The 12,695-nt window shown below is 36.9% G+C and overlaps 1 protein-coding gene across 14 annotated transcripts in view; it reads left to right on the top strand.

Annotated features, from left to right (window-relative positions):
• The window catches only part of TTLL5 (tubulin tyrosine ligase like 5), a 167,700-nt gene that overhangs the window by 154,404 nt on the left and 601 nt on the right, over positions 1 to 12,695 (top strand). For 13 of the 14 annotated variants that reach the window (XM_081947787.1, XM_081947780.1, XM_081947790.1 and 10 more), the window contains one exon: positions 8,704 to 11,453. The exons of the other annotated variant lie outside the window; for it this stretch is intronic. Coding sequence is in view for 1 of the 13 variants with exons in the window: in XM_081947793.1 (XP_081803919.1) it covers positions 8,704 to 8,744 (41 nt within the window). In the remaining 12 variants the exon portion in view is untranslated. Of the gene's footprint in view, positions 1 to 8,703; positions 11,454 to 12,695 lie in introns of those variants that run through there. 14 annotated transcript variants of the gene reach the window in all.

Here is a 12,695-nt window from a genome sequence, read left to right as displayed (position 1 = left end):
GTCCTTAAGTCAGGGAGTGAAATAATCAATCCACAATAAAAATCCCTGCATTTTTACTTAACAGTAGTAATTTGTCCCACAGAATAGCAATGGCATTAATATCTTACCCATTTTTGTTCAGTGTTTTACTATAATCAACTGTACATGTTGCCTTAACTTTGAAACAGTCCTTCATCAAATAGTACCTCAGATAACCCAGCCTTAGTTTTAGCTTGAGATATTACACTGCAAAATACCTTCTTGTGAATATGCTCCAGTAGAGAAATGGACAGTTATTAGAGCAGTGGTCGCCAACCTTTCTGGCTTGGTGGACTGGCGGAGGGGGAGGAGGGATGGTTCTGTGCAAGCGGCAGGCGCATGCATGAACTCCGATTGTGCTAGTGCCAGGCTTCCGCAAATGAAGGTTCGTGCGTGAGCGCACACATACGCTGCTCATGCTAATGGAGCTTTGCAAGCACGTCCACCAATCATGTAAGTGGAGCTGCATGTGTGTGCACGCTTGCCCACTGCTTGCATAGCAGTTTAAAATGGGCCATGGCCCATTAGTGGATCACAAACCGGGAGTTGGCAACCCCTGTATTAATTTAACTGTTATTGTCCCAAACTGTGAGAATTTTTCATTCATGTGGAATAATTGCATCACAAATGGGGTTCAGTAGTTGTCGGTGTATGGTGGACACTTGCTGAGTTGGTCATTTATATGTTCCACCATTTGTTTTGACCCCATTCACCAGAGTACTAATCACTGCAAATTTCTAAAGAATAGAGTAACTTTGTAATAGTTCCATTAAAAAAATACTGGGATTAGCACAGCCAATTGTTATCCAATCAATTTTGATGTGCCTAATCAGCAAATTGTTTGTGAAATATCTTTATCAAAAGTTCACTGATTGGATGAACCTAGGGAAAAAAATTCTTAGTTGTGCCACCTGCCAGTGAAGTACACCTATCAGGAGGCTCTCCCTATTCTTCCTTTGTAGACTTGAAAGTGGCATTTAACTTAATTTCTGAGAGACACTGTGGCAAAAAAATTGGCAGGTTATTTCACCAATCATCACCTTCTTTGAGTAATGATGATATTGAATAATGACACCACTATTGAAGATTACATGAATGAACAAAGGAGAATTGACTATGCCTATCCCAACCTCCAAAGGAATGAAACAAAGATATGTCTGTATTCGTATTTTAAATTTTATGTATATTTTTTATTTATATCTTGCCTTTTGTTCAAGAGCTTAAGATGGCATAACACTCCCTCCTATTTCCCCTCACAATTATTCGTTTAAAGTAGTTAGGCTGAGAGAATGATTTACTCAAAGTCATCCAGTGAGTTTCCGTGGCTGAGAAGTTAGAATTGGATGTCCCTTCTAGTCCAATGCCTTATACACAATGCCACACGGGCTCTTTATCCTTATAATGACCACCATCTTCTCTCTGGGCTAAAAGACCCCCCCAATCATTGTAGTTTTTCCTCAGAGGGATCTACTATTTCCCTCTTGTCTGTTCTTTTCAGATTTACAATATTATTCAGGTTTGACGACATTATTCCAGAGGTCGTCTTATATAGCATGGCCATCTATCAAACAATGCCATCTGTCAGGAGTCAAGAAGTGTTTAGCATCTGCTCTTGGCAATGGTATTTCCACCATCACCCCCCTTCCGAGCTCTTTTGGTTCCCAACCTGATGATAATTTCAGAACGCTTTAAAAAATGTTCTCCCAAGCCTTGGAACCAGGGTGCTTATGGAGCCCCCTGCTAGTTGTGTTTTTTGTTATAGGGAGCATTATTGTCTGGACACAACTGTTTTTTTAGTGTAAGATGCCAGGGTCATTGTGGAGGTGCTTGGTCTTTAAATCTCATCAATCAGTCAATCTTAGAGTTATATAAGGACATTGCTATTGAGTCAGTAGTACATTCTGTTCCCTTTCTTAATGATTCCAGGTTTAATAAATCAATAGATTTGTTGTGGTTGAAACATTCATAAACTAAAACCTACTTTATCTTATATATGAATCATTATACTTTGTTGGCAAGTATATACTTGTACAGTCAAAGACATACACATTCAGGGGGATATATAGAGGGGGGAAATGCAAATAGTGCTGTTGCAAAATATCAGTGGAAACTCCCAGCCTGATAGGCAAATGCCATTTGGAAGACAGACTTTCTTCAACACAGTAATGCGGGAGGAAAGAATTAAACTCACCTTTCCACTTTTGAATTTTGTAATTGAAATAACAAAATCCAGGCACATTAAGTACACTTGAACCGTTGTGCAAAATGAATTTTAGTCTACACAAAATGAATTGTCACTGAATAGAATCTTTCAAAAGTTAATTTTCCTGAGTTTTGAGAACATTTTACATGTAATGTTACAGATTACACTAGGCATATTTTTATCTTACAATTTTCATTATTATTTTAAATTGAAACTTAAATATTTGGCAAAATATTTTGTTGATAGAACGAAATGGAACAAAACTATGTCTGATCACTGATCAACAAGGCTTCATTAAAAATGGAAGATGGTAATTAATATCAAATATGCAATAAATATAATATTACTAGCAATAAATATGATATATAGATTAAGGCTACAATATAATTGATTAACGCTGCAAAATCACTTGAATAAATTGATTACTCTTTTATTTAAGCATTGCATTCATTTGGTGTTAATCTTCGTTTTAAAAAGTGGATTATATTTATTGACAATTGCCCACCACTGAAGATCTTGAACATGAAAAATCATAGAATTGAAAGTCTTATGGATTTCATCTAATCCTTTGTTTGGTGCAGGAATTCAAATGAAATCGTATGGATAAATATGTATTCAGCCTTTGCTTAAGTATTTCTTCATCAAATTTTTATCATTTTTGCTCTTTTTTGTTTATACAGCTTGCAAGTTTTTATATTGATTATGACAATGATAGTAAAAGAGATGTAAAACAAATTCATTAATAAAAATACGTATTTATCAGATCTAGGTATGCAAAAATTTAAGATACATATACCACCTGCCCATAATTTATCCCAGGGTAATCTAGAGTGGTTCTCCTTAGTTCCCAGAGGCCTAACAAAATAATAAGGTGTTACTATGTTATGAAATATTAAAAGGAATGGAGTATCCTTATTCCTGGAAGAAAAATGTTTCATAAAACAGGAATTCCAAGAGAATGTTCACTTCCAAGTTTTCTCCTGTCACACCCGATTGTGTGGTTGTGTAGATTTTTAGCATGCATTCTCTCCATGGACATAAGGCAGATTCCACTTGGAGCAGGTTGTCTGGAAAATACCCAGGCTCAAAGTCAATTAGCTAGATATGGCACATACAGTTTGATACTCTTCACACTTAGGCTACATCGAGCTAATTAATATAATTCACATGCCGAGTAGGATTAATAACAATTCTAGTTCAAAATCCTCCCTATCTTGCTATACGTAATAGAGAATTCTATTTTTTAAAAAATATAGTGTCAGGACCAGGTGTTGGTTGCTGGAAATCCAGATATCTGGTGATATTAAGAGAATGGTATATAGAGGGTTTGGCAATTATCTGAGTGTCTGAAGTGTTTGGAATAATTGGAGGCTTGCAAAGACCTTCTTGATTTGGTGCAATATCAGAAACAGCAGCAGTGGCTTGGGAGGCTGGCAGAGGGCCAGTCCTCTGGAATCACCTGCTGAGTGGCTAGAGTGTGGTCAGGTTGCCATGAAAAGTTGGTGGATTGAAATCAGAGTTGGCAAAGCAGAGCGAGAAGCTCCCTAGAGAGCAGGCAATAGCCAATTCAGTATCGCTGATAAGCTGGATGGCAGCACAAGAATTCCAGCCACAGGATGGTGCAGACTGGAGAGTCATCTTCCTAAGGATGAGGATGATTGCAAAACTTTATGTTGGATGTGATGCCAGTGACAGCTTAATGGTGATGACTACTCAAGATTGCTAGTTTTCAGAAAGCTCCAGTGATGATGGTCATCTGGGGATTGCCAACTTTACCAGAGGTTTGGAGGCTTTTAGATTTGAGGTGGCAGGAGCTGGAATTATATAGGAATAGGTGATATTCCTATAGTTTGTAGCTGCTATGGCTTTGGTTTTGACTTCTTTTTTTGTCATTTTCTTTTTTTGCACTATGCCATGGACCTAACAGAGGAGGATCTGCTAGGTCTGTTACACAGGTAGTCCTCAACTTACAACAGTTCATTTAGTGACCATTCGAAGTTACAACAGTACTAAAAAAAGGTGACTTATGACTGTTTTTCAACTTATAACTGTTGCAGCATCCCTGTGGTCATGTGATCAAAATGTGGATGCTTGGCAATGGTTCATATTTATGACATCTTCTGTGTCATTTTGACAAGCAAAGTCAATAGAGAAGTCTAATGAGGGAATTGTTGGCTGGGGTATTCAAGGAATTGAAGTCTACACTTCTTAAAGTGGGGAAACACTTTCTAAAGCTTCTATAGATTGACATAGATTATAGACCTATCTGGATGTGCTTGGGAAGTAGTGACCTTGGGCCAGACATTCTCTCTCAGTCCAAGCTCATCTCACAGGTGTGTTGTTGTGGGGAAAATAGAAGGAGGAAAGTGAGTTGGACATGTTTGCCACCTTATTTGTAAAAATAATAAAGGTGGAGTATACATAAATAAGTAATACAGTTGAGGATATTAGAGAAAAGGAAATCGAGCTGATAGTGATTCAGATGCTCAGAAGCTTTTTGCATTCATAATAATGTTCACTCTTGTGTTCAAAATATCAACAGGAGTAAAGGAAGAGAATACGCGTGCGCGCGCACACACACACACTTGCTATTCATAGGCCAGATATCCGAGCATCTGGAAATAATTCAGCATGTACCTGTGTTTGATTATATGCAGATACTTGAACTATGTGCATGAAAGAGAGAGAAGTGAGAGAGGGGAATGTTTAGGAGTATAAAAGCACAAGAGGCAGTATATGAGTGGCCTCGGGGGTCCAGGACACTCCTGGGCATCCAAATACTATAAATTAAGTAGTCCTAGCAAAGAGGAAAGTATCATTTGTTAACTTAAATAGGCAATTGTTGTCGCATAGTAGAAATCAACAGAAGGGGGAAATAAGGTCTCTATTACCGATGTTCATAGCTGTTGGTATAAACTCTTTATAATTTATATATCTGTGCCAGAGTCTTTTGGGGAGAGGGGGCGGTATAAAAATCTAAATAAAAGTAAAGTAAAAAAGTTTCTGAGTTTTGGCTACCATACACTAGCATGGCTCTCTTCCTATGATGTATCCAATTTATACTCTGTCATTGGAGTTATATAAGAGTGAAGTACAAATATTTATTTTGACTCCACTCATATGAAACCTAAACTTATTTTAATAGCAATAGCATTTAGACCTCTTTATATTGCTTCATAGTGCTTTATAGGGTTAGGGTTAGGAAAGTAAAGGCTCAGAATGAACAAAGACATGCAACAAAAGTCAAAGATAATTTTTAAAAAAGTTTCTTTCAACATATAAATAATAAGGAAAAAATCAAGCAAACAGTCAGTCCACTAAAGAGAGAAGATGGCAAGGAAGTAACATGCAATAGAGAGAAAGCAGAGCTGCTTAACTCATTCTTTGCATCAGTCTTCACATAAAAAGAAACTCGAGAACAACCTACTAAAAACATGACTGTAAAAGACAGATTAGAAATAAGCAAGAAAATGGTAAGAGAACACCTTTCTGACCTTGATGAATATAAATCACCGGGACCTGATGGATTACATTCCAGAGTTCTGAAGGACCTGGCAGATATTATCTCACAAACATTGAATCATATCTTTAAAAAATCTTGGAGTACTGGGGAGCTACCAGACGATTGGAAAAAAGCTGATGTGGTTCCTATCTTTAAAAAAAAGAGGGGGGGGGAGAAACAGACCTAAGAAACTATAGACCAAGCAGTTTAAAATCAATACCCAGGAAGATATTGGAAAAATAATCAAAAAACAGATCTGTGAACATCTAGAAACAAAGTTATAACTAGTAGCCAGCATAGTTTTGTTAAAAACAGAACATGCCAAACCAATCTTATTTCATTCTTTGACAAAGTGACTAAATTAATAGACCAGCAGATGTTGTAGACATAGTATATTTAGACTTCAGCAAATAGACCACAACTTACTTTTTGGTAAGCTAGGAAAATGTGGGATAGACAGCATCACCACCAGATGCATATTTAACTGGCTGACAAACCATGCTCAACAAGTAGTCCTTAACGGAACTAAATCTACATGGAGGGAAGTAAGAAGATTCCATCTTAGGCCCAGTACTCTTCAATATCTTCATAATTAATGACTCAGATGAGGGAATAGAAGGGAAACTCATCAAATTTGCAGATGACACTAAGCTGGCAGGAATAGCTAACACCCCAGAAGACAAGCCCAGGATCCAAAAAAAAATCTTAACAGACTTGAACAATAGCCCTATTCAACAACATGACATTTAATGTGAAGAAAAGCAAGGTTTTACACCTGGGCAGAAAAACCAAAGGTACAAGTACAGATTAGGCGAAAGCCTAGTGGACAATTACTTAAACATGAGTCAGCAGTGTGCGACAGAAGCCAAAAAAGCTAATATGATCCTTGGTTGTATAAACAGGCATAGAATCAAAATCAAGTGAAGTATTAGTACCACTTTATAAAGCCTTAGGCCACACCTGGAATACTGCACCCAGTTTTGATCACCATATTACTTTGGAAAAGTAATATTACTTTGCAAAGAAAAGCAACTAAGATTATTAAAGGCCTGGTGCTTTGGCTAGTCTAGAGAAAAAAAGGACTAGGGGGGACATTATAGCAGTATTCCAATATTTGAGGGGCTGCCACAAAGAAGAGAGGGTCAAATTATTCTCCAAAGCATCAGAAAGCAAAACAAGAAACAATGGATGGAAACTAATCAAGGAGAGAAGAAACCTGAAACTTCCTAACAGTGAGGATAATTAACCAGTAAAATGGCTTGCCTTCAGAAGTTCCTCACTGGAAGTTTTTAAGAAGAAACTTGTCTGAAATGGTGTAGGGTCTCCTGCTTGGGCTGGACTAGAGGACTTCCAGGGTCCCTTCCAGCTGTATTCTGATTGACATAGGCAGACGGAAACCCAACCAAGCAATGTATTCTGGTTGGATGATGGAGAAGCTGAGAGTAGGAGGAAGCTTAGTTTCTGATAGGAATCTTTTTCTGCAGGGAAAAGCTGGCAATAGGTAAATTTTTTTAAAAAACAGAAACTTTGGGAAGAAGGAAATTTGATGAAAATGTCATGGCTGGCAAACTTAAGTTAGGCCTAGGCAGTGTTTGCTGTTGAAGACTGGGTATTGGCTTTAGTAAAGAGCAGTATTGGCTGAAGATCCTGAGTTGGGCTGGGCAGTGTTTTACTGTTGAAGTGTAGTAAAAGTTGAGGAGACGCCAAGACACAATTCATGAAATGGACAAGAGCATGATACAGAAAAGTATACTAGAGAAAAGTGGGGCCCAACATGGGACATAAATTACCCAGCAAAGGGGATCTGGGGGGAGCCAGAAAGAAGGAAGACACACTCTACCAGCCAAAAGGCTGCCAGCCTAAATACTGTCAGTATCTTTTGTCTCAGAAATAGGACATTATTTAGAGATTAAATCAGCAATATTGAATACATGCATATGCCATTAAAGAACTTAAATGCATAAGGAGCGTAAGGTGTATAATGTTCAGCAAAGAAAAAAAATTCATTTCTTTTGCAGTACATTTTAAATCTCAATCCACGGCTTCATTTTTTTCCTGCTGGTTATCAGTAAAAATGGGCAGGAGAAGATGGGAGAGCTCAGACCTGGCTTTTCTAGTGTAATTAATCTTGCTAAGGAATACAACTCAAAATAGATGTTGTTTGTCTTAATAAAAAAGAAGATAAAATCTCAAGAGTTGTTTTGCATTATGTCTTTCATCAAATACGGAAGACTCGTCCAGGACAAGGTCTCTTTTGATAAATTGCTGCTAATACTTTTGGTACCACCATTGTGTTAGAGACAATTAGCCATAAAACATCTTCCAGCTTCATGTGATGCTGGGAACTTAGAAAGTATCTTAGAAAAGCATTTAAATGAAATATTTTATGAAAGCAGTGTAAATCATCTTCTACTTTCATATTTCCTTCTACCTTTATTAGGTTCCCATTGTTGAAGGAGATGGGGGAGGTGGGTATTATAATCTGGAGATAGAACACACACACGCACACACACACACACACACACACACACATTCTTCATACGAATAAAACTATTGAATGCCAGTTGATTAGACTGAAAAATAATATCACAAATTCAATAACATGTGTTAGCAACATTTAGCAACATTAGGTGAAGAGTTTGTTTTAATGTATTGTTCATATTTTCAAACCTCCACTATTTCCAGACATATTGGTGTCCAACTTGGGGCACACCAGATATCATGTAGTGAACAACTAGGACTTATTTCCGTAAAAGTCACCCAAAATCTTTGTAAGGAGATGATTGCAGAGCCTTTCCTGAGAAGCCCAGAAAAAGGGATCTGAAGTAATACAGTAGCATTTCCAATGGCAGAGTCATTAAAGCTTGGTGGATTGTCCATTCAGTGTTGTCAGTTGTATTAAGAGAAACTCCTACATCTTGCAAGTCAGTGCACACGTTTTGAAAACTGTTATGTATGTTTTTTTGTGTGTTTCTTTCAGCTCCTGTTTGTGATTATTTTTTGAAGAAGGATTCTTCCTAAATAATGAACAAACAATCAGTTCAGTGCTTCAGCATGCAAGGAGGAGATGAAGCAGGAATGACTGTTCATCATTCCACGTTCCTGGCTACACCCAGATTGATAACAAGATTTGTCTCAGACTCCAGAATTTTCCCTTAGGAGAGAAAAACAGCCGAGTGTTTGTGGAAATAGCGTTCAAGCTCTGACATGAGGTTTCTACTCCACGGAGCTTTTGCTGCCAAGTCTCAGGGTTTCCTTTGTGTTCTATATCACATCTTCTACCAGATAGCCTTTAAATTGTGGTTATGGCTCATAAGATAGAAGTTCTGAATTGTGTCTGTATTATGTATACTGGGCCCAGATTTCTCTTTCCAGTTAGACATTTCGGCTTCCCCTGAGCATGATGAAGTTTCTCTACTGGATGGTGGACACAGTTCGCACAACATGACTACAGTTAACACATGTGATTAAAATGATGACTGATTATAGACACTTGTGCTGGATGCTCTCAATGTTGGCAAGAAGCCATAAAAATTCTCAGTCTGTGAATAAAGTCAATCATTTTGTTCGTTTAACTTATATTTTATTCTCCACAATTAGTTGACAATTTATTCCAGCTTTTTTTCTTGTATTATGTTCTTCCTCACATTTCTTTACATTTCATAAGTTGGTATTCTTAATAATTTGTGATTCCAAGACTCAGCCCTTTCATAGAAATTGTCACTGTAGATGATGAATCTGAACAAAGGTGCTTCATCAGCTATCATTATAGCTTCATTTAACACTCTAAATGCTTTTTGTTTATCAGTAATTCAACTTTTGAAAGATTTGTAAAGCAAACAGAACTTTATCATTACAATTTGATCTTTTTCTGTATTCAGATCTTTTGCTTGCAAGAAGTATGTCCTATGCATAATTTTTAAGTGGGTATCTTAAGACTCATGTGTATGGCAGGTGGCCAGAGTTAATATTTAAGGTAATGGGGGAGTAACAAAACCTACGTGGAATGAGGCAGTGATGGAAAATAGGTGAAGGCACATCATACATACACGCAGGACTGTTTTCAGGGGGTTTTCTTCTTTTTTTATGGGAAAGAGTTTTTTGGTTTTTAAATTATGTGCCTGTTTTTCCACTTGCTGTATAGTTTTATTCGTTCTTATTTTTATTTTCACCAAAATGGCTTTCTAGCTTAATTTCTGAGGTTTTACTTGTGGCTCTTTGCATATCTCAGCTACTCTATCTTGTCAAGAAGTTGTCTTGTTTATTTTGAATTTTACAGAGAAAGTAATGGTTTTTGATCCATATATGTGGATTTTGTCATCTTAGTGGACAAGATAAGGAGGAGTAGTTCAACTTTAATGCTGGTTAAATAGCAAATGTCAGCTGAGAGTAACAGATTTTGAGTGATACTGAATACCATTTTGTTTCCCCTGATTTTGCTTCAAGGCTTCTAAATAAAACAATTCCCATTGTGTCCAGGTACTCTCACATCTAGGAAAAAACTAATTAGGGAATTTAAAATCAGAATTTCAAACTCTCCAATTATTTCAGTGACACTGAACACATGTGTCTTACATTGACATTTCACAAGAGCCAAGAAGTTGAATGAATTTGAGCCTTGGCGCTGAAAGGGGAAAAGGGGTTTATAGACAAATATTAATATTTGAGATTAAAAAGAAATTGCCTTTAGTATTTGTTTTTCAAGTACTCTGACTGAAGGCCATTTTCTTGATATATCCTTGCTGGAACTGAAAATCAAAACAAGCTTGTTAGATGCCATCTAGGAAAAATCCTTAAGTCCACCAGATATGTCCTGCTTAATAAAGAAGCTGTGACTGTGTGATCCTTTCCATCTGATCCAGAATTGTACTTTTATGATGTTAAGACAATTCTATGAATATGTGCTACTTTCATGCCAAACATCATCTCAGTGTTTCAGATTTTTTTTTAGTTTTGTTCTATTCCCGTTCATCTACAGAAATAATGGAAGTTGAACATCAAAACAGTTCTAAATGTTTACCTGTTCACAATAGATTGCCAGCATAAGACTAAACTTTTGTCTTATCTATAAAATGCATTCTAGAATAGAAGGTAGAATCTCACCACATCTCAGTAATTGCATTATCTTAGAGGGCATCAAATAAGATGCCACATTAAGGAAAATAAAGTGAATCTTTTGTAGGGTGTGACAATATTTGCAATCTTCCGGCAAGTTTCTTTGGCTTGTCCTCATTCTTAATTTTGATCAAAATTATTAATATATGCTTTAGAGGTATTTTGTACTGGAGATATTTTGTGTTACAGAAAAGGAACTATGATAGTGAAAGGTATAAAATGAGGTGTTTTGTTCTTTATGGTAAAGGTGGTTCTATAATTAAATCTAAAACTTGTTGAAGACTGCAGAGTTGATATTCGAATGTGCTGTTACATAAGAGGCTGACATTTAAGGAAGGAAATAAAGTTATGCAGAAATTGCATATGGAAATCAAAATCTAGCTCAGTTTTCAAAAGAATAATATATCTTGCTGGAAAAAAATTGCATCCACCTGTATTTATTTTTAAGTTACATCAGAAGCAATGGTACAGCAGAAAAAGATTCCAGATGATTAAATTTATGTGCTGTGGTTTATTTATAAATATTTCACTTCAAAATTATATAGATCATTGCAGAAATCAAGAGATTTCACTTTGAAATTATATAGATTATTGCAGAAATCAAGAGATGTCTCTTGTCCACAAAAGTTAAAGCACCGTAAAGTATTTCCTTGGGACAGTTACTTGCCTTATTTTTAACTTGTTATATATTAAGGAGATCTTAAGAGAAAAAAATAGAAGGCTAAATGCTAAGCAATGAGTGGGAAGTAGCCTCTTATCTGAATTGAAGTTTTCCTGCCACAGGCTCTTAGCCAAAGAGTTGATATGATAGATTGACACCACCCCAGCTGCTGTATCTGGAATTTTTCATGTTTCATAAAAATGTTTCTTATTAGCAATTAGAACAGCATGATAGAAAGTGAACAGTAATACGGTTGTGCTAGAGAGAGGCCTAGTTAGGGTTTAACAGAAATAAAGAAGAGCAATATGCAATTCAATGCCACATTTTGAACTGGCAAACCCCAATCGCCCACTTGTCTTGTTTGCAGCAAAATAATAAAGTGCTAAAAAAAGTGGTTTTCTGTTTCCCTGCATAAGGACCTCCATGTAGCTTGGAAGCCAAATGTGTTCTTCCTCTTGAGGAATATCTGTTATGCTTTCATTGATTGACCGATTGATGATGTGCCATCTAATCAGTGTGACTCTTAGCATTCCACATAGATTTTCTCTATGACACTTTATCTCTATCCAGGCCCTTCAGGTCTTCCAACACTATTCTTTCAGTAGCAATCTAAACAAAAAAATATGTTTTAAAGTAAAGATGCAGAGTTCCAATGTGATTAGAACCCAAAAATTGGGGGGAGGGGAAGCAGGGGACAAAACACCTTTGTTATTGTCCTGATCTGCATGAGGTGACTTCTTCCAGGCTACAGGAGAGTTAGAACGGGGCATAGAGAAGATGTCCCTTACCACCCTATACCCGTTCCCTCATTCAGCCTGGCTAAACCTTTGTAGTTAATAATTTAAAAAGTATCCACCCAATGTCTAAATAAGAGCTGCAGTGGCACAGTGGTTAGAATGCAGTACTGCAGGCTACTTCTGCCTGCAATTTGGCAGTTTGAATCTAAGGTTCAAGGTTGACTCAGCCTTCCAAACTTCCAAGGTCAGTAAAATGAGGACCCAGATTGTTGGAAGCAATAGGCTGACTCTATAAAAGCCTTAGAGAGGGTTGTAAAAGCACTGTGAAGCGGTATATAAGTCTTGTGCTATTGCTATGTGAAACTGACATGTAAGCAATAGGGAGAATGTGTCAGCAGTCAGGTTAAGTACGGTAGTGCTTTCTGAATATGCCTGTATCCATTGTTGAAGCAATTGAAA

The sequence above is a fragment of the Natrix helvetica genome (assembly GCF_964273705.1).
Source record: "Natrix helvetica genome assembly, chromosome: 1".
NCBI classification, from domain to species: domain Eukaryota; kingdom Metazoa; phylum Chordata; class Lepidosauria; order Squamata; family Natricidae; genus Natrix; species Natrix helvetica.
This window is presented reverse-complemented; position numbering and strand designations above follow the sequence as displayed.